Source organism: Salvelinus namaycush, chromosome 38 (assembly GCF_016432855.1).
Source record: "Salvelinus namaycush isolate Seneca chromosome 38, SaNama_1.0, whole genome shotgun sequence".
Classification (NCBI taxonomy): Eukaryota; Metazoa; Chordata; class Actinopteri; order Salmoniformes; family Salmonidae; genus Salvelinus; species Salvelinus namaycush.
This window is the reverse complement of record NC_052344.1, coordinates 6,276,449-6,295,925: the sequence shown is the minus strand read 5'-3', so window position 1 is coordinate 6,295,925 and position 19,477 is coordinate 6,276,449. Positions and strand designations below refer to the sequence as shown.

Sequence of the window (19,477 nt, the reverse complement as noted above, 5' to 3'; positions counted from 1 at the left end):
GCTCACTTTGGCTATGGGAGAGCGTGATCACACAGTCGTCCCGAACAGCTGGTGCCCTCATGCATGCTTCAGTATTGCTTGCGTCACTAGGCAGCTCGTGGCTGGGTCTCCCGTTGTAGGCAGTAATAGTTTTCAAGCCCTGCTACATCCGACGAGCGTCAGAGCCGGTGTAGTAGGATTCAATATTGGTCCTGTATTGATACTTTGCCTTTCTGATGGTTCTTCTGAGGGCATAGTGGGATTTCTTATAAGCGTCTGCTCCTTGAAAGCGGCAGCTCGGGCCTTTAGCTCCATGCCGATGTTGCCTGTAATCCATGGCTTCTGGTTGGGATATGTACGTACAGCCACTGTAGGGACGACGTCGTTGATGCACTTATTGATGAAGCCGGTGACTGAGGTGGTATACTCCTCAATGCCATTGGTTGAATCCTGGAACATAGTCTGTGCTAGCAAAACAGTCCTGTAGCGTCGCACCCGCGTCATCTGACCTAGCGACTAGATTTCTTGATTATATGAGCAAAAAATATTCTGTGTTATTTGGAACGGCAAACCAGACAAAATATTTATATAATGAATATTAATTTGGAGGGCATAAATTATTAAATATGAAAGCATTAGACCTCTCACTAAAGGTTTCAGTCATACAAAAGTTATACTTAAATCCGGACTGGTTCTCTAGCAGATTAGTAAGAATGTCTCACCCCATGTTCAAGAAGGACCTCTTTCCCTTTATTCAGATTACAACCTCTCACTTTCAGTTATTTGAAAATGAAATAATCTCCAAAATGTTGCTATTTTTAAAACAAGCCATAGAAAATTGGTTGCAATTTCAGTTTAATCCACCAGAAAAGACTAAACAAATATTACAACAAATATTATGGTTAAACTCGAATATACTAATTGGCAAAAAAGCTATATTTTTGGATTTAAAAAAAAGAGTATAATCTTTGTAAATTGTATCAATAATAGGACTGTTGGAGTTATGTCATACATGCAGATAACAAAGATATCTGGAAATGTCTGATCTACTCAAAATTACAACCAACTAATTGTAGCATTATTGCAAAAATGGAAAAGCCAAGTGGAAGGGGGAAAAAGTAAGGAACTTGTCTGTTGGCCCTGCATTAAAGACCAACATTGGTTAAAGAAGATTGTGATCAATAAAAAAGTATACCAGTTTCATTTCAGGACCAAAAAATTGACAGCTGTGCCATATAGATTTGCAAAATAGTTGGAAGGAGATTTTCAATGGATTGATTCCATGGCACATGGTTTATGAACTGATACAGAAAACAACGCTGGACTCAAAACGTAGAGTTTTTCCATTTAAATTATTATACAAAATTCTTGCAACCAATAGAATGTTATATATATGGGGGGGATACAACCATCCCAGCTCTGCAGATTTTGCTGCGAAGAGACAGAATCATTAGATCGTTTTGGTACTGTCCATATGTAGCTTGTTTTTGGTTGCAGGTTCAGGAATGTCTGAAGAATTCCAGCATTTACCAGGAGCTAACTCTGCAAATAGCACTACTGGGTGATTTAAAAAGTCAGTGAATCGATCAATAATATAATATTTCTCTTAGCAAAAAAAAGTGATCTTTCATTTACAATCTGTAGAAACTATGAGAACAGAAATGTTCAGAACTTTTGTGACTAATGTGAAATATGCTGTTTCTGCAAAATGTATAGAAGGTCAGAACTTTTGTGAAACAGCAAAGTTAATATATATATATATATGGTCTTCAGAGATAGATGGGAGGGGTTGAGGGTAGCTGAAGGATGGGACTAAAAACAAACTAAAGATAACTATTGTCAAATGTACTGTGTCCGTAAAATGTATATAGTATGTACAAACTGGATATACTAGTCTAAGTGTTGTTATCCATTAGTTAAATATATTTTATATATATATATATATATATTATCTATTTTTACAAAAACAATATATGGGGGATTGTAAATTACGAAGACAATTACATTGATTGAAGCCACAAACTATCAGCAAAATTAAAGCTGAACTACCCCCTAAAAAAATAGAAAATAATACAGCCATGACAGAAGTGTACATTTAAACAGCATGACGAATGAACAGTGGATTTTTATGGGAAAAATATGTGGTGTAAAAAAGATTGGAACCATGTCCTTATTTGACCGCTAGGTTTTATGGGTCTTATGACTCACACTGTGGTACACTATAGGCTGCCATTTAGGACACAGATGTTGATCTGACTGTCAAATAGCATTGTAGACTATGAGGATATTCCATTATTGAAATACAGCATTATTGGTGTGGATGGCATGCCATAGAACCATTTTACCCTTGATCCTAGAACAGAACACTTCTATCGAACCGTTAAGAATTGAAGCGACAAAGGTGGCAAAGGGAATAAAAAGGTTGGTAATGAATATTACATGGACAGGAAATGGCTTTTCTTGACTCTCTCCTCTCCAATACCAGTCTATTTCTGTGTGTAATGTTTGACCCTTCGACCCCACAGTGTGGGAGGAAAGCTTTTAAGGAGTAGCGGATGTTTGATTGGAGTGACACTTTGATTAGCCAGGTAGGCTAGTTGAGAAGAAGTTTTCATTTACAACTGCGACCTGGCCAAGATAAAGCAAAGCAGTGCGACACAAACAACAACATAAAGTTACACATGGAATAAACAAACATACAGTCAATAATACAATAGAAAAAGTATATATACAGTGTGTGCAAATGAGGTAAGATAAGGGAGGTAAGGCAATAAATAGGCCATAGTGGCAAAATAATTACAATATAAAAATTAAACACTGGAGTGATAGATGTGCAGAAGATGAATGTGCAAATAGAGCTACTGGGGTGCAAAGGAGCAAAATAAATAAATAACAGTATGGGGATGAGGTAGTTGGATGGGCAATTTACAGATGGGCTATGTGCAGTGATCTGTGAGCTGCTCTGACAGCTGATGTTTAAAGTTAGTGAGGGAGATATGAGTCTCCAGCTTCAGTGATTTTTGCATTTCGTTACAGTCATTGGCAGCAGAGAACTGTAAGGGAAGGCGGCAAAAGGAGGAACTGGCTTTGGGGGTGACCAGTGAAATATACCTGCTAGAGCGTGTGCTACGGGTGGGTGCTGCTATGGTGACCAGTGAGCTGAGATAAGGCGGGGCTTTACCTAGCAAAGACTTATAGATGACCTGGAGCCAGTTGGTTCGGCGACGAATATGAAGCGAGGGCAAGCCAATGAGAGCATACAGGTCGCAGTGGTGGGTAGTATATATGGGGCTTTGGTGACAAAACGGATGGCACTGTGATAGACTGCATCAAATCAAATCAAAGTTTATTTGTCATGTACGGCGAATACAACAGGTGTAGACCTTACAGTGAAATGCTTACTTACAGGCTCTAACCAATAGTGCAAAAAAGGTATTAGGTGAACAATAGGTAAGTAAAGAAATATAACAACAGTAAAAAGACAGGCTATATACAGTAGCGAGGCTGTAAAAGTAGCGAGGCTACATACAGACACCGGTTAGTCAGGCTGATTGAGGTAGTATGTACATGTAGATATGGTTAAAGTGACTATGCATATATGAAAAACCGAGAGTAGCAGCAGCGTAAAAGAGGGGTGGGGGGGGGGCACACAATGCAAATAGTCCGGGTAGCCATTTCATTACCTGTTCAGGAGTCTTATGGCTTGGGGGTAAAAACTGTTGAGAAGCCTTTTTGTCCTAGACTTGGCACGCCGGTACCGCTTGCCATGCGGTAGTAGAGAGAACAGTCTATGACTGGGGTGGCTGGGGTCTTTGAGAATTTTTAGGGCCTTCCCCTGACACCGCCTGGTGTAGAGGTCCTGGATGGCAGGCAGCTTAGCCCCAGTGATGTACTGGGCCGTACGCACTACCCGCCTTGCGGTCAGAGCCGAGCAATTGCCGTACCAGGCAGTGATGCAACCAGCCAGGATGCTCTCGATATTGCAGCTGTAGAACCTTTTGAGGATCTCAGGACAAATGCCAAATCTTTTTAGTTTCCTGAGGGGGAATAGGCTTTGTCATGCCCTCTTCACGACTGTCTTGGTGTGTTTGGACCATTCTAGTTTGTTGGTGATGTGGACACCAAGGAACTTGAAGCTCTCAACCTGCTCCACTACAGCCCAGTCTTTGAGAATGGGGGCGTGATCGGTCCTCCTTTTCCTGTAGTCCACAATCATCTCCTTGCTGAGTAGAGTGTCCAATTTACACAATCCAATTTGCTGAGTAGAGTGTTGGAGGCTATTTTGTAAATGACATTGCCGAAGTCAAGGATCGGTAGGATAGTCAGGTTTAAGAGGGTATGTTTGGCAACATGAGTGAAGGATGCTTTGTTGTGAAATAGGAAGCCGATGCTAGAGTTAATTTTGGATTGGAGATGCTTAATGTGAGTCTGGAAGGAGAGTTTACAGTCTAACCAGATACCTAGGTATTTGTAGTTGTCCACATATTCTAAGTCAGAACCGTCCATAGTAGTGATGCTGGACGGGCGGGCAGGTGCGGGCAGCGATCGGTTGAAGAGCATGCATTTAGTTTTACTTGCATTTAAGGGCAGTTGGAGGCCACGGAAGGAGAGTTGTATGGCATTGAAGCTCGTCTGGAGGTTAGTTTACACAGTGTCCAAAGAAGGGCCAGAAGTATACAGAATGGTGTCGTCTGCGTAGAAAACCTGGGTCTGTAGTGACACCACTGCCTTAGAACGCTGCGCCACTCGGGAGGCCCCCGGCAGAAAAATGCAGCCCTCTGTTGAATTTCAAAATCTCGACGTGGCCCTCGAGCGAAAAGTTTGCCCACCCCTGGTCTATAGGCTACAACGTTGCGGAAACCATAAACCCAGGCCGGCCCAACGCAAATCAATTCTTAGAATAGATCTATCAGGCACATTTTCAAATTACGTTTTTTTAGGGGACAGGAGAATTACAGAAGCAATTTAAATTCATTTGGATTGCTTTTATTAGAATTTGTACAAAATAATTGTTCATGCCAGGAGAGGTACCTGATCCTGGCATGGAAACAGTCCAAAACTGAGAGGTGCTGGTTCCTGTTCTGACAGGATTAAGCACTGATGATGTCCAACAAGACTATGGGGGCAAATAAAATCAATTTGTGTAATTTGCAATGGATACAACTTGTACAGTCTACACTCTTTGAAAAAAGTTGCTATCTAGAACCTAAAAGGGTTCTTCGGCTGTCCCCATAAGATAACCCTTTGAAAAAACATTTTTGGTTCCAGGTAAAACCCTTTTCACAAAACCCTAAAACCCTTTTAACCCCCGATTTCTGGGGCAGTAAGATGGTACATTTCATTGGAATTTAATTGGGATTTTACACACTCATCCACACTGTAAAAAAAACGTAGTATGTGGTGAATTGTAATTGACTCAAAAAAATAACCAACATACACTTAATAAAAATATATGCAAGTAATTGAAATGCTTTGTTGATTTAATTTTACTTAAAAAAATATATATAAATCCAACTTAATATGTTGCTCAAAATGTAAGTATATTTTATGAGGATAACCAAAGATAAAGACAATTTAGTGATTTAACTAATTGAAAGTCTGGTTTAAATCTCCTTGCACTTCCCACCTTGCCACGTGGCTCTGTTTTCAGAGAATTGTGGGTAATTCCAAACTTTTTTGACTTAATGATTATTTTATACAGTGTTTCCGCAGATGAAGTATGCAGACATTTGCCAGTTTTACAACCGCAGACCACGTGTAACTACGCCAGCCCAGGACCTCCACATCCGGCTTCTTCACCTGCGGGATCGTCAGAAGCGGGGAGGGAGGGGTGCGGAGGAGTATTTCTGTCTGTAATAAAGCCCTTTTGTGGGGAAAAGCTCATTCTGAATGGCTGGGCCTGGCTCCCCAGTGGCTCGGCCTGGCTCCCAAGTGGCTGTGCCCCTGCCCAGTCATGGGAAATCCACAGATTAGGGCCTAATTAATTTATTTCAATTGACTGATTTCCTCATATGAACTGTAACTCAGCAACATCTTTTAAATTGTTGCATGGACTGTGTTTGTGCAAAAACAGTGTGGCCAGCTCAAATGCTGACCACTGCGTCAATCAAAACTGGACCTTCTAAATAAGCGTTCTAATCACACCTGTTTGAGTGTAAGCTGCAGAGACCACTGTAGAATGATCACACCCGTGTGTGTTGGTATGTGTCAAAGGGTTAACAGTGCAGAGGGTTCTACATGGAACCCAAAATAGTTCTACCTGGGACCCAAAAAGGTTCTCCTATGGGGAAAGCCAAAGAACTCTTTTGGAACCCTCTTTTCTAAGAGTGTAATGATAGAATAAGAACCAGATGTTTTGTGAAAGTGACATGCGTTAATAACGTCTGGCATCCGAACCAGAGAGAGTGACAGACACCAGCGAGTCGGGACTAAGCAATGACGCATTGAGCAACCCGTTTACACATTTCTCTCTCTCTCTCTTCACAGCAACATAGTGTGCTGTCCACTCCACCACCCCCCCTCCGTCGATTTCCAAGAAAGGTGGCTGGGGACAGGGGACAGACTAGACTTGCCAGACTCTCAGGCAATTCTCACGTCTCTGCCTCTCTCACTCCTTTTAGCTACGGAGGTGTGGAACCATTTTAATCCTCTTCATCACTCAGAGCGAAGGATGTCTCCAGAGACTGATCCAAGGTTGGTTTTGCAAACCCCCCACCACCACCCCACCCAGACAGACGAATGAAAGGACCGACAGACTCTCGTTACCTACCAACACCCCCCCCCCCCCCCCCCCCCCCAGGTACCCTAGCTGCAGCCTCCAGCCTCAGGAACAGAGGCATGTAAAATGGGTGAGAGAGGTTGAAAAAATAGAGGGAAATGAAAACCCCATGCCTAAACCCTGCATACATTTCCATCCTTCTACCGCATAATACACGTTTTCTGAAGTGAAAAGATGGGAGGCTAGGGGATGATGGAAACTTTTAATAAATCCCTGCTTTTATACTATTTGGTGGTGGGGAGAATAAATGACTTGTCAGGCACTGAACTTCCTTTGTGTTTTTGAGAAGGAGAGAAATGCAACATTGTTATACTCTTTCACAAGGGCCCTCCTCATCTCTCGCTCCATCTGTCTGTTAGGCTGCTAGGCTGTTAGGATGCTAGGTAAGACTGGGTGCTTTAGAAAAGGCCCATTACCTGCTGCCATTTGTCAATTCCTGACACAATTACATAATTGGGTCATTCTAAACTCAGCAGGGACCACTGGGCATTTGGATGTACATTTGACAGCTGTAGATGTAAATAAAGTTAGACAATTCAAAGTCAAGTCCTCACTGCTAAAGAAAATCAGTTTCAACTGCAAATAGTTCCCTTTACAATATATTGAGGAGATGCTGTTTAAGGTAACAAGGTATACTATCGTTTTGATAGATGATGAGACAGGCATCAGAGTGTAATAAAAATAATTTTAAAAAGATTTTAAAAAATGAAATACCCTTTAAAAAGGTACTGAACTTTGCTAGCAATGTCCACACACAGCAACAACAACAAAAGCTTTCAATGACAAAGAAATGTCAAAAACACATGACTCCTATTCACTTATTCTAGTATATAACCCAGCAACATGACTGCACATCTCTCAGTAAGATACCTTAACTAGCCTACGAGCTCTGTCAGAGCTCTCCATCTAGTCTCCATGGTTTGTATGTGGACTGTGGTTCGTGTGAAAGGAGCCAGCCTAACTGAGCATGGTGCAGATAGATGACTTCCGATGGGTTCCACCTCCTGCTACAGCCCTGAAGCATGCACGAATGCACACACAAATCCACTCACTCACAAACACTCACACACACTCACACACACACACAGCCTGCTACAGCCCTCATGAGATCAGAGAGGAATTCCTGTAGAAGTCTAGCTGTCTGTCTGTCTGTCTGTCTGTCTGTCTGTCTGTCTGTCTGTCTGTTTGTTGTGCATGTGTGTGTGTTGTTGTGTGTGTGTGCCTTCTCTCTCTCTCGCTCTCTCTCTCTCGCTGACGCAATCTCTGACTCATTCTCACTAATTTCTCTCTGGTAGATATTAACTCTTTGTAAAAGTGAAAAGTAAGAGTGTCAGTTTGTTCAGTTAGTGGGAGCAGAGCAGCACAGGGGGGCCTATCTGTTAGCAGCACAGATAGGCCTATCTGTTAGCAGCACTGGGAGGCATATCTGTTAGCAGCACTGGGAGGCATATATGTTAGCAGCACAGAGAGGCCTATCTGTTAGCAGCACAGGGAGGCCTATCTGTTAGCAGCACTGGGAGGCCTGTATGTTAGCAGCACTGGGAGGCATATATGTTAGCAGCACTGGGAGGCCTATCTGTTAGCAGCACTGGGAGGCCTATATTTACATTTACATTTAAGTCATTTAGCAGACGCTCTTATCCAGAGCGACTTACAAATTGGAAAGTTCATACATATTCATCCTGGTCCCCCCGTGGGAATTGAACCCTGGTCCCCCCGTGTGAATTGAACCCACAACCCTGGCGTTGCAAGCGCCATGCTCTACCAACTGAGCCACACGGGACCTATATGTTAGCAGCACTGGGAGGCTTATCTGTTAGCAGCACTGGGAGGAATATCTGTTAGCAGCACTGGGAGGCCTATATGTTAGCAGCACTGGGAGGCCTATATGTTAGCAGCACTGGGAGGCCTATATGTTAGCAGCACTGGGAGGCCTATATGTTAGCAGCACTGGGAGGCCTATATGTTAGCAGCACTAGGAGGCCTATCTGTTAGCAGCACTGGGAGGCCTATATGTTAGCAGCACTGGGAGGCCTATATGTTAGCAGCACTGGGAGGCCTATATGTTAGCAGCACTGGGAGGCCTATCTGTTAGCAGCACTGGGAGGCCTATCTGTTAGCAGCACTGGGAGGAATATCTGTTAGCAGCACAGAGAGGCCTACATGTTAGCAGCACTGGGAGGCCTATCTGTTAGCAGCACTGAGAGGCCTATCTGTTAGCAGCACTGGGAGGAATATCTGTTAGCAGCACTGGGAGGCCTATCTGTTAGCAGCACAGGGAGGCCTATATGTTAGCAGCACTGGGAGGCCTATATGTTAGCAGCACAGGGAGGCCTATATGTTAGCAGCACTGGGAGGCCTATCTGTTAGCAGCACTGGGAGGCCTATCTGTTAGCAGCACTGGGAGGCCTATCTGTTAGCAGCACTGGGAGGCCTATATGTTAGCAGCACTGGGAGGCATATATGTTAGCAGCACTGGGAGGCCTATATGTTAGCAGCACTGGGAGGCCTATATGTTAGCAGCACTGGGAGGAATATCTGTTAGCATCACTGGGAGGCCTATATGTTAGCAGCACTGGGAGGCCTATATGTTAGCAGCACTGGGAGGCCTATATGTTAGCAGCACTGGGAGGAATATCTGTTAGCAGCACTGGGAGGCCTATCTGTTAGCAGCACTGGGAGGCCTATCTGTTAGCAGCACTGGGAGGCCTATCTGTTAGCAGCACTGGGAGGAATATCTGTTAGCAGCACTGGGAGGAATATCTGTTAGCAGCACTGGGAGGAATATCTGTTAGCAGCACTGGGAGGAATATCTGTTAGCAGCACTGGGAGGAATATCTGTTAGCAGCACTGGGAGGAATATCTGTTAGCAGCACTGGGAGGCATATATGTTAGCAGCACTGGGAGGAATATCTGTATCTGCTGTAGTTAACAGACATCTGACAGGCTACTTCTACATCCTCCAGCAGGTCGATGTTGAACACGGGGTAGGAGCACAACAAATCAGGTGTCTTAGCTCTCACTAAATGCACAAAGAGAGGAGGAGGTAGAGGGGTAGAGAGAGAGGAGAGGGGTAGAGAGAGAGAGAGCGTCCTACCGATCCTCGACTTCGGCGATGTCATTTACAAAATAGCCTCCAACACTCTACTCAACAAATTGGATGCAGTCTATCACAGTGCCATCCGTTTTGTCACCAAAGCCCCATATGCTACCCACCACTGCGACCTGTATGCTCTCGTTGGCTGGCCCTCGCTTCATACTCGTCGCCAAACCCACTGGCTCCAGGTCATCTACAAGTCTCTGCTAGGTAAAGCCCCGCTTTATCTCAGCTCGCTGGTCACCATAGCAGCACCCACATGTAGCACGCGCTCCAGCAGGTATATCTCTCTGGTCACCCCCAAAGCCAATTCTCCCTTGGCCGCCTTTCCTTCCAGTTCTCTGCTGCCAATGACTGGAACGAATTGCAAAAGTCTCTGAAGCTGGAGACTCTTACCTCCCTCACTAGCTTTAAGCACCAGCTGTCAGAGCAGCTCACAGATCACTGCACCTGTACATAGCTCATCTGTAAATAGCCCATCCAATCTACCTCATCCCCATACTGTATTTATTTATTTATTTATCCTGCTCCTTTGCACCCCAGTATCTCAACTTGCGCATTCATCTTCTGCACATCCTACAATTCCAGTGTTTAATTGCTATATTGTAATTACTTTGCCACCATGGCCTTTTTATTGCCTTTATTGCCTTACCTCTCTTACCTCTCTTACCTCTCTTATCTCTCTTACCTCTTATTACCTCCTCATTTGCACATGCTGTATATAGATTTTTCTACTGTATTATTGATTGTATGTTTGTTTATTCCATGTGTAACTCTGTGTTGTTGTATGTGTCGCACTGCTTTGCTTTATCTTGGCCAGGTCGCAGTTGTAAATGAGAACTTGTTCTCAACTAGCCTACCTGGTTAAATAAAGGTGAAAAAAAGAGAGAGAGATGGAGGGGGTGAGAGAGAGAGATGGAGTAGGAGAGGGAGAGTGAGAGAGAGAAGGAATGGGAACGAGGGAGAGTGAGAGATAGAGGAATAGGGAGGAGGGTAGACAGAGAGGGAGAGAGATAAAGAGTGTTAAATGACTCTCCCTTGTCCCGGGGCAGGAGTCAGACACTGATCATTGTAACAGAGACACTATACATTTGCCATGCCGACAGAAATGCAATTCTGGCCCATTCAGACCCGGCTAATCAGGCCCCGCCTGTACGTGTCTGAGGAGAACACTTCCTGGTCTAGCACGGATATCTGGGATCGACTCGCCAACCTTCCAGGTGGAGGTTCAGACACATTCGTGTCTGTGAGCAACTGGTCTGGTCTGAGTTAGACAAGCAAGGAACAATCACTGGCCAGACCGATTGTGTCTGTGCATGTCTAGTGAAACACCATATTGATGCCTAGTATAAGAGAATATCAAAGGTTCTAGAAATGGTTCTGGATACTGTTAGGACAGGTTGTAGTCTAACCATATATGCTGTGTCCATCCAAGAAAGGCGAGTAGATTTCTGAAGTAGAGTTCTGATCCTCCTTAGCTTGACCAACTTGTTTTTAATCATGGACCAACATATCCAAAAAGTTCTTCAGATGGTATGGTATATTGATAACATTTCAGATTCAGTTTTTCCTAATGATTTGTTTTTGTGTATGTGAAGCCCGCTTCAATCAATTTACCCAATTAGAGCCGAACGAAACATAAAAACTGCTTAAATGAACATTGACCTTTTGGCACGGGGTTATTCATCACATACGTGTCTTTAAGTCTGTTGTGAACACAAAAATGTCGAGGTTGAGCCACTATATTTTAATCGATCTGTTTGTTTACTGAATCACTAATTATAGTGATCCCAAGCCATCCACCCACGTTTCACTACATGCCAAAACTAAAACCTAGCAGACTACAAATGTAGTCATTTACGCTAGATATATTCATAGCATGATTACGTCAGGATAGTACAGCTAAGAGCCAATAGTGCCTGTATACAAAGACAAATCTGCCATTACATTCTAAACTGCAAAGACAGAGATTTCAGAAACGTGGTGAATAGGTTGGCATTCGGTAAGCACACCGACATATTGACATCTGCAGCAGTCATTCGGCTTTTTTTTTTTTTACCAAACAATAATCCACCTTTTGGTTTTGCAATGTATTTTAACCATGATATTTGACCCCTTCTCTGAAGATGGTTCTACAGCCGGAGAGTAAAACTGAAGTCACTGGAGCGGAACTATGCAGCCGGTAAAGTGCTTTTGGGTCGTGCAGGCAGATTCACACACTCTTCTCTAGCGCTCTCCTGCACGTACGCACGCACGCACGCAAACACACATACAAACTCACAATAACACAGTTCTGCAGTGATGCTGTGCAAATTGGCTGTGGGGTATATAGAGGTGAACTGTCTGTGTTATTTCGTCCCGTCGCTTGAGGAGTTTGGGACGCCAGGCAGGGATAGTGACCAGATGAGGTCCCTATGGGGTGGAAAAAGGGACACGTTTCACACTGTTTGGTGTACATACGCACAGAGAAACACACAGACACAATACGCGAGTATCTATGGGTGCAGAGACTGCTGTCTGTCTGTGGTCGACCCTCTCCGTGTCTGAAAGGAAATGACGCCACACTAAACAATAATGGTTCTAAACAGTACCATATAAGGGTTCTTTGGCTTGTAACCATAGCGGAACCTTTTTTGAAGGTTCAATAAAGACCCATGCTCATAAGGTTCTAAATGGAACTTGTATTTAAAGAACCCTGTCCTATTGTTCTAATAGACATTCAAAAAGGTTGTAGTAGCACCAATAAAGGGTTCTGCTATGGTTACAACCCTTTCGGGGGCTATATAGAACCCTTTTTTATGGTTATTTGTAGAACCTTTACGGAGAACGGTTCTATAAAGAACCTTCCTCATTCTGAAAGGTTCTTTGTAAATCCTTTTGAAGAACAGATTCTGGTAAACCTTATTCTATTTACATGTTAAATCAAGTAGGCACCCTCTGGAACAGCTGGCGGTCCCTGAGAAGATCGTTGAGAAGCACTGACAGAATTAATCAACTGTTCTTAATTGAGACAAGACCACATGTGCCTCCTCAACACACATACTGGCCATAGTCATGTATACATTTACACAGCTTAGCAGAACACATGAGATGAGAATGGAATGACACTCAGACTCACGGTTTGCACAGAAAGAGCTGTGCGCAACCGACGCCCCAAAATATTCTAATGAGCCGCCTCCCCTACATTTGAATTATCACTAAAAGAGCGAAGAACCCTTCTCTGAACTGTAAAGAACCATTGAAGAGTTCTTTGAGTCATTATTGTTCCACATAAAAGCATCATCTTTCCCCCCCCCAAAAAAACCTTGAGGAACACTTGTTTTTTTAGTGTGTACACAGTCAGGAAAGCAGTGACCCAGTATCAGCACATGTTTAGACATACCAAATCACCACCTCCAACGACTGTAACAGGGTGGTACAACTGCCTTTATGGAGCTCATGTTGTTGACTTCAGTAATACTCACGGAGAAACGGGGTCATTTGATAAGAGAACTACTGTCTAGCGAACACTACAACGAACTCCACAACAACAAAGTCAAACCAGAGATGCCTGGCGACAACGGGAATGGCGGCTTTCACCTTGAGATATACAGAACTCTGCTGCGTTAATTGGTTACAAATGATTGTTTGATGTTGTTTCTCTGTCTCTGTCTCTGTCTCTCTCTCTCTCTCTCTCTCTCTCTCTCTCTCTCTCTCTCTCTCTGTCTCTGTCTCTGTCTCTGTCTCTGTCTCTGTCTCTGTCTCTCTCTCTGTCTCTCTCTCTCTCTCTGTGTCTCTCTCTCTGTCTCTCTCTCTGTCTCTCTCTCCTCTCTCTCTCCCCTCTCTCTCCCCTCTCTCTCCCCTCTCTCTCCCCTCTCTCTCTGTCTCTCTGTCTCTCTCTCTCTCTCTCTCTCTCTCTCTCTCTCTCTCTCTCTCTCTCTCTCTCTCTCTCTCTGACGATGATGAATTGCATCATCTCCCCTTGATCCTCAGAAGCCCATAATCAAGGACAAGGATCTGGGAGACTAAGGCGGGGGACATCGACTGACAGTGAAGGATAGGCCTACCACTACGTTGTCAATGTCATCCTCCTCTTTCTTCCTCCATATAAGCGCTCTACTCCCTCCATCATCAATCAACACAGAGTCTTATACGGCATATCATACAGTGCTGTGGTGTGGCATGATGAATACACAGATGAAGGCAGATGTACTGAATCTTGTCACCTGTGTTTTTGTCCACAACTGATCTGTGGGGACAGAGTAACTGAGAACAAGGTTTCCACACACACTCTCTCTCTCTCTCTCACACACACACAAACACACACACACACACACACACACACACACACACACACACACAGCTTTAGGCTGACTCAAACAATATTATGGTCTGTAAAATGAGTCAGACTTCCACTATAGTTGAGGGACAGCGAGGATTTCAGACAGAAATGGAGATACAAGTCTGGAGATTAAAACATTCAATCCTACAAAGCTAATTAAATAGCTCGTTGCGATAACCCTTTAATGAATGATTCTCAAAGAGATGTTTTGTCTTCGCTCGTCCGTCTGTGGTGCTATGAATTTCTCTCCCGTGCCAGTTGGGCTGCTATAGAACAGTCATTGTGGGCTGGTGCTGGTATCTGTTCTCTGTTCAGGGCTGGTGACTAAAGCTCGCAGTCCGTTACATTGTGGAGATGTAGTTTCCCTAATCCCTCGAGGCTCACACACACACACACACACACAAACACACAAACACACACACACACACACACACACACACACACACACACACACACACACACACACACACACACACACACACACACACACACACAGAGGCTCAGAGACCTGTGGTACACAGACACGATGGGTAGGTACCAAGGCAGACACACAGGCTACCTGACTTATCCTCTCTTCTTCACCCCAGCAGCGAAAACAGCAGGCTTGGGTGATGTAAGGCCAGGGTGTCCCTCTCCTGGTTATAATGGTTGGTTAAGGGTCAAAGCTCTACGGGTTTGTCCAGGCTGGCAGAAGGTGGTGCTGCGTAGTGGCAGGTGCTGAGCTGGGTTGGGTTGGTATCACCTGGGGGACAGAGGCTGAGATAAACTGGCGTTGCACCAGGAGAAGGTAATTGATTCGGAGCCGTGTTCATTATTGCTGGCCCAGTCAGGTACTGCCTCTCTCTGCCAGATCGGACCAGGGGTCTGGAGACAGAAGATGAAGCCTTTCTTCATGACCATGAGAGAGAAAGGTGGCTGGAGTGTGTTGTCACTGTGTCCTTTCATCAGCCATGGTGACTCATGGTCAGTACCCTCCGCTCCCTGGCAGCCCGCCTGAGGCCGGTCATGACGGGCCATAGTCAGAGCCTCTGCCTGGATCTGTCTGTCTGTGTAATTAGTTCTGATACTAACTATTGGAGAGTGGAAGAGGAAGAGAAGGGGAAATGGGGTGCAGGAGGGGTGAGGGGGTGCAGGAGGGGAAATGGGGTGCAGGGGGGGTGAGGAGAGGTTGTCGCTCTAGGCTATTCCACGAGGGCATGTGATCTCCTGTGAAACTCCTCCTGGTGATGAAGTGAAGCCTTATAGCCCTTGATGATCATGTCACTAGCCATATCTCTCCTCTCTCCTGACACCACAAACTGTACCGTTTCGGCACCGTCGTGTACTGCACCGGCCTGATCTAACCTCTAGGCACCCACTACCACACAAGAGGAATAGGATTGTGTCTGTCCTAATGTCAACATCCGCCAATCAGATCATAGGCCATGCAGTACTCCACCCCTGACATTACACATGGATTCAGTGTCATGGACTGGCCTGATCTTGCTTCGAGGTGACCACTACTACGCATGAGGGAGAGGCTAAGAGACAACGGGGTTAAATCAAGTCTGCTCCAACATCAGTGGGTCGTTCTAGACTGTCAGTCTATAGTCAGCACTGTCGTGTACTGGCCTCGTCTAGCCTTGTGAGGCATCCACTGCTACTCAAGAGGAAGAGGCAATGGGGGAGGCGTATGTCTTAACGTCAACAAACACACACACACACACACACAGAAACACACACACTAAACACGCACACGGACAGGCGCGCACACACACACACAAAAACAGACATAGACACACCATCCACTGATGCTGGTCATTCTAACTGTCAGTCTACAGCTGTCCCAGGGAACGGTTCAGGCTCAGTGAACCTACGTTCATCCCGTGTTTGCTCATCATTTGCGGTTATTATCTTTTTTGGACGCATCTCGTTTAGGAGCCCTGGTTTGTTTGCTAAATGTGAATGGAATTAATTCCAGATAATCAAAGGTTAATGAACAAATGAAACAAAGGTCAATTGGATAGTTGTTTATGAGAGGTTGTTACCAGGGGGGAGGCAGGGGAGCAGAGAAGACACACACACACACACACACAGAGGAGACAGGGAGTGTTACTTCCACTAATCAGACGCTGAAACATGGTGCTCATTGTTGCATGCCTATTGACTTTCTCATCTGACTGTCGTGTGGCGTTAGTTACTAGACTAATTGGCTGGCTATTATATCTTCTGTCTCCCTCTGTCTGTGTGTGTGTGTGTGTGTGTGTGTGTGTGTGTGTGTGTGTGTGTGTGTGTGTGTGTGTGTGTGTGTGTGTGTGTGTGTGTGTGTGTGTGTGTGTGTGTGTGTGTGTGTGTGTGTGTGTGTGTGTGTGTGTGTGTGTGTGTGTGTGTGTGTGTGTGAATCCTCTGTCTCTATGTTGTAATCCACCTCTTATCCTACAGCTGGAGGAGGAGAGTCTGTCATCTGGATGTCTGGACGGGAGAGAGAGAATACCTCCCATCTGGATCTGTCTCTCTACCTCAACATCTCTCTCTCAACATCTCTCTCTCTCTCTCTCTCTCTCTCTCTCTCTCTCTCTCTCTCTCTCTCTCTCTCTCTCTCTACCTCAACATCTCTCTACCTCAACATCTCTCAATTCAATTAAATTCAATTCAAGGGGCTTTATTGGCATGGGAAACATGTGTTAACATTGCCAAAGCAAGTGAGGTAGATAATATACAAAAGTGAAATAAACTCTCTCTCTCTCTCTCTACCTCAACATCTCTCTCTCTCTACCTCAACATCTCTCTCTCTCTACCTCAACATCTCTCTCTCTCTCTCTACCTCAACATCTCTCTCTCTCTCTCTCTCTCTCTCTCTCTCTCTCTCTCTCTCTCTCTCCTCGCTCTCTCTCACATCTCTCTGTCTCTCTCAATCTCTGTCTCCTCCCTCTCTCCTCCCTCTCTCTCAATTTCTCCCCCCTCTCAGTCTCCTCCCTCTCTCCTCCCTCTTCAAGGGGCTTTATTGGCATGGGAAACATGTGTTAACATTGCCAAAGCAAGTGAGGTAGATAATATACAAAAGTGAAATAAACTCTCTCTCTCTCTCTCTACCTCAACATCTCTCTCTCTCTCTACCTCAACATCTCTCTCTCTCTACCTCAACATCTCTCTCTCTCTCTCTACCTCAACATCTCTCTCTCTCTCTCTCTCTCTCTCTCTCTCTCTCTCTCTCTCTCTCTCTCTCTCTCTCTCTCTCTCTCTCTCTCTCTCTCTCTCTCTCTCTACTCTCTCTCTCTCCTCCATCTCTCTGTCTCTCTCAATCTCTGTCTCCTCCCTCTCTCCTCCCTCTCTCTCAATCTCTCCCCCCTCTCAGTCTCCTCCCTCTCACCTCTTCTCTCTCCTTCTTCACACACATCAATAGGAAAACGGTGTACTAAACTGTTACAACCTATAGTCAATCTTTCATTCCCTCTCCGTCTCGCTTCCTCCTGTTTTCACTCCCTCTCTTTCCCCTCCCTCACACAGGATGAGAGACTCTGCTAGTTAAAATGGACACACCATCCCCTCTCTCTACAGACATCCCCCATCACCACGTTGTTAATGGTTAGGTGCGTCTTACACGTTAAGGGGAAAACATCCTTGTTATGCCTAGAGGGAGCTGAGACGTGCTTCACAAACACAAACACACACACATAATGTCTCGGGAATCATAACTCCTCGATTAAACAGCAATTACTACAGCTGCTCAGTAGCAGCATGCGGGGAGGAGGGTAAATGGAGGCGGCGGCAGTCAACACAGTAATAATAACATTATTAAATAATAACTCAATCACTTAATAATCACAATCATTCAATCACTGGGGATGAGGACAGAGAGGGTGTGAGGGAGAGAGAGAGAGAGAGAGAGAGAGAGAGAGAGAGAGAGAGAGAGAGATAGGGGGAGAGAGAGAGAGAGAGAGAGAGAGAGGGCACTTGCCCTCTACCCAGAGCCTACTGAATGAAATATGTTAGTTTGAGTGTGTGGATCTGCAGGGCATTCTCTTTTAGCTTTTAAATGTGTTGCTCAGCATCGTATCAAATGGACAGACAGACAAACAGCTCCACTGCTGTTTCTTCCCTTCTATTCCCTCCCCCCTCCTCCACCCCTGTCCCCTCCAGCCATGTCAACATCTGCACAGCCCTAGCAAGGCTAAACATCTGAACAGCTGACTGTTCACTGTCACACCGCATAGCCCTCAGCACAGCACAGTGTAGAAACCCACAGTAAAGGCACACAGTAGAAACTAGCAGCACTGCTTGCATCAGTAGGCACAGCAGCGGCTCCAACACAAATGCTCACTGATCTATCTGTGAGTTTGGGGGGGAATTCACGTGTCTGAATTGATGGCATATTCCCCAAACAAACATTATGCATTTCAGGATATTTGGAATGAGGTGTCATTTGATGTTTCCCTTCCCACACTAAGAAAAATAGGCACCGGTGATCGCTGACAAAGCCGAGCACTCTCAACAAACACACAACGACAAGTTAAAACCACCAGAGAGTGTATCTGATGAAATACGTTTTCTTTTTTTTTTAATGCTGACTGACTGTCAATCTGTAGCTGACAGACACTGTCTGATAGTTAATATCGCTGACGTTTTTAAATATAGATATTTGAGACTGACATCTACCAGGGCAGCTACTGTTGTTACTGAGTTCCACAGAGACCCATCACTGAAGAGAGATGGCCAAACGCTCAAGAACTGTGGACTGTGTTCATGAAGATACAGGACCTCCATTCAGTACTGTGTGTTAGAGTGTGTCTGAGCATGTTCTCGCTGTGCCACGTACCTGTTTCCCGGGAGATGTGCACGAAGGCCTCGACACCGCTCTCGCCGTAGTTCCCCTCGGAGGCGAGCGTGGACACGTAGTTCCATCCCATCGCCGTGACGATGTCCATCATTGCCTGGGCCTGGTAGGAGTCCGGCGGTACGACACGGGAGAAGAAGTCATACCTCGTGTTGTCACTGAGCTCCGGGGCCGTGGACGCATAGCTGATCTGAGGGATCTGAGGAGCGAGGGAGAGAGAAAAGAAGGAAGGGGTGAGTTGGGACGGAGCAGGAGAGAAGAAGGTGTTTAACAGGTTAGAATGTGCATCTGGAGCCAAGGACACGTATAGCTAATCTGAGGGGATTCTGAGGAAAGACAGAGTAAGCAGAGAGAGAGAGAGAGAGAGAGAGATGAAGGAATGCGTTGAGAGATGAGAGTAGAAAGGGTGTCCCTCTCCAGAGGATAGGGGGACAGAATGAGAAGGTAATTACTGATAGCATGGCACTGAAGAAATTGAGATAGATTACA

General features: G+C 45.1%; 1 protein-coding gene across 1 annotated transcript in view; it reads right to left on the bottom strand.

The window, feature by feature from the left end:
- LOC120032326 (metabotropic glutamate receptor 8-like) overlaps positions 1-19,477 on the bottom strand; it is a 253,034-nt gene that overhangs the window by 137,952 nt on the left and 95,605 nt on the right. The window contains exon 2 of the mRNA XM_038978369.1: positions 18,971-19,187. Coding sequence (XP_038834297.1) covers positions 18,971-19,187 — 217 coding nt within the window. The remainder of the gene's footprint in view (positions 1-18,970; positions 19,188-19,477) is intronic.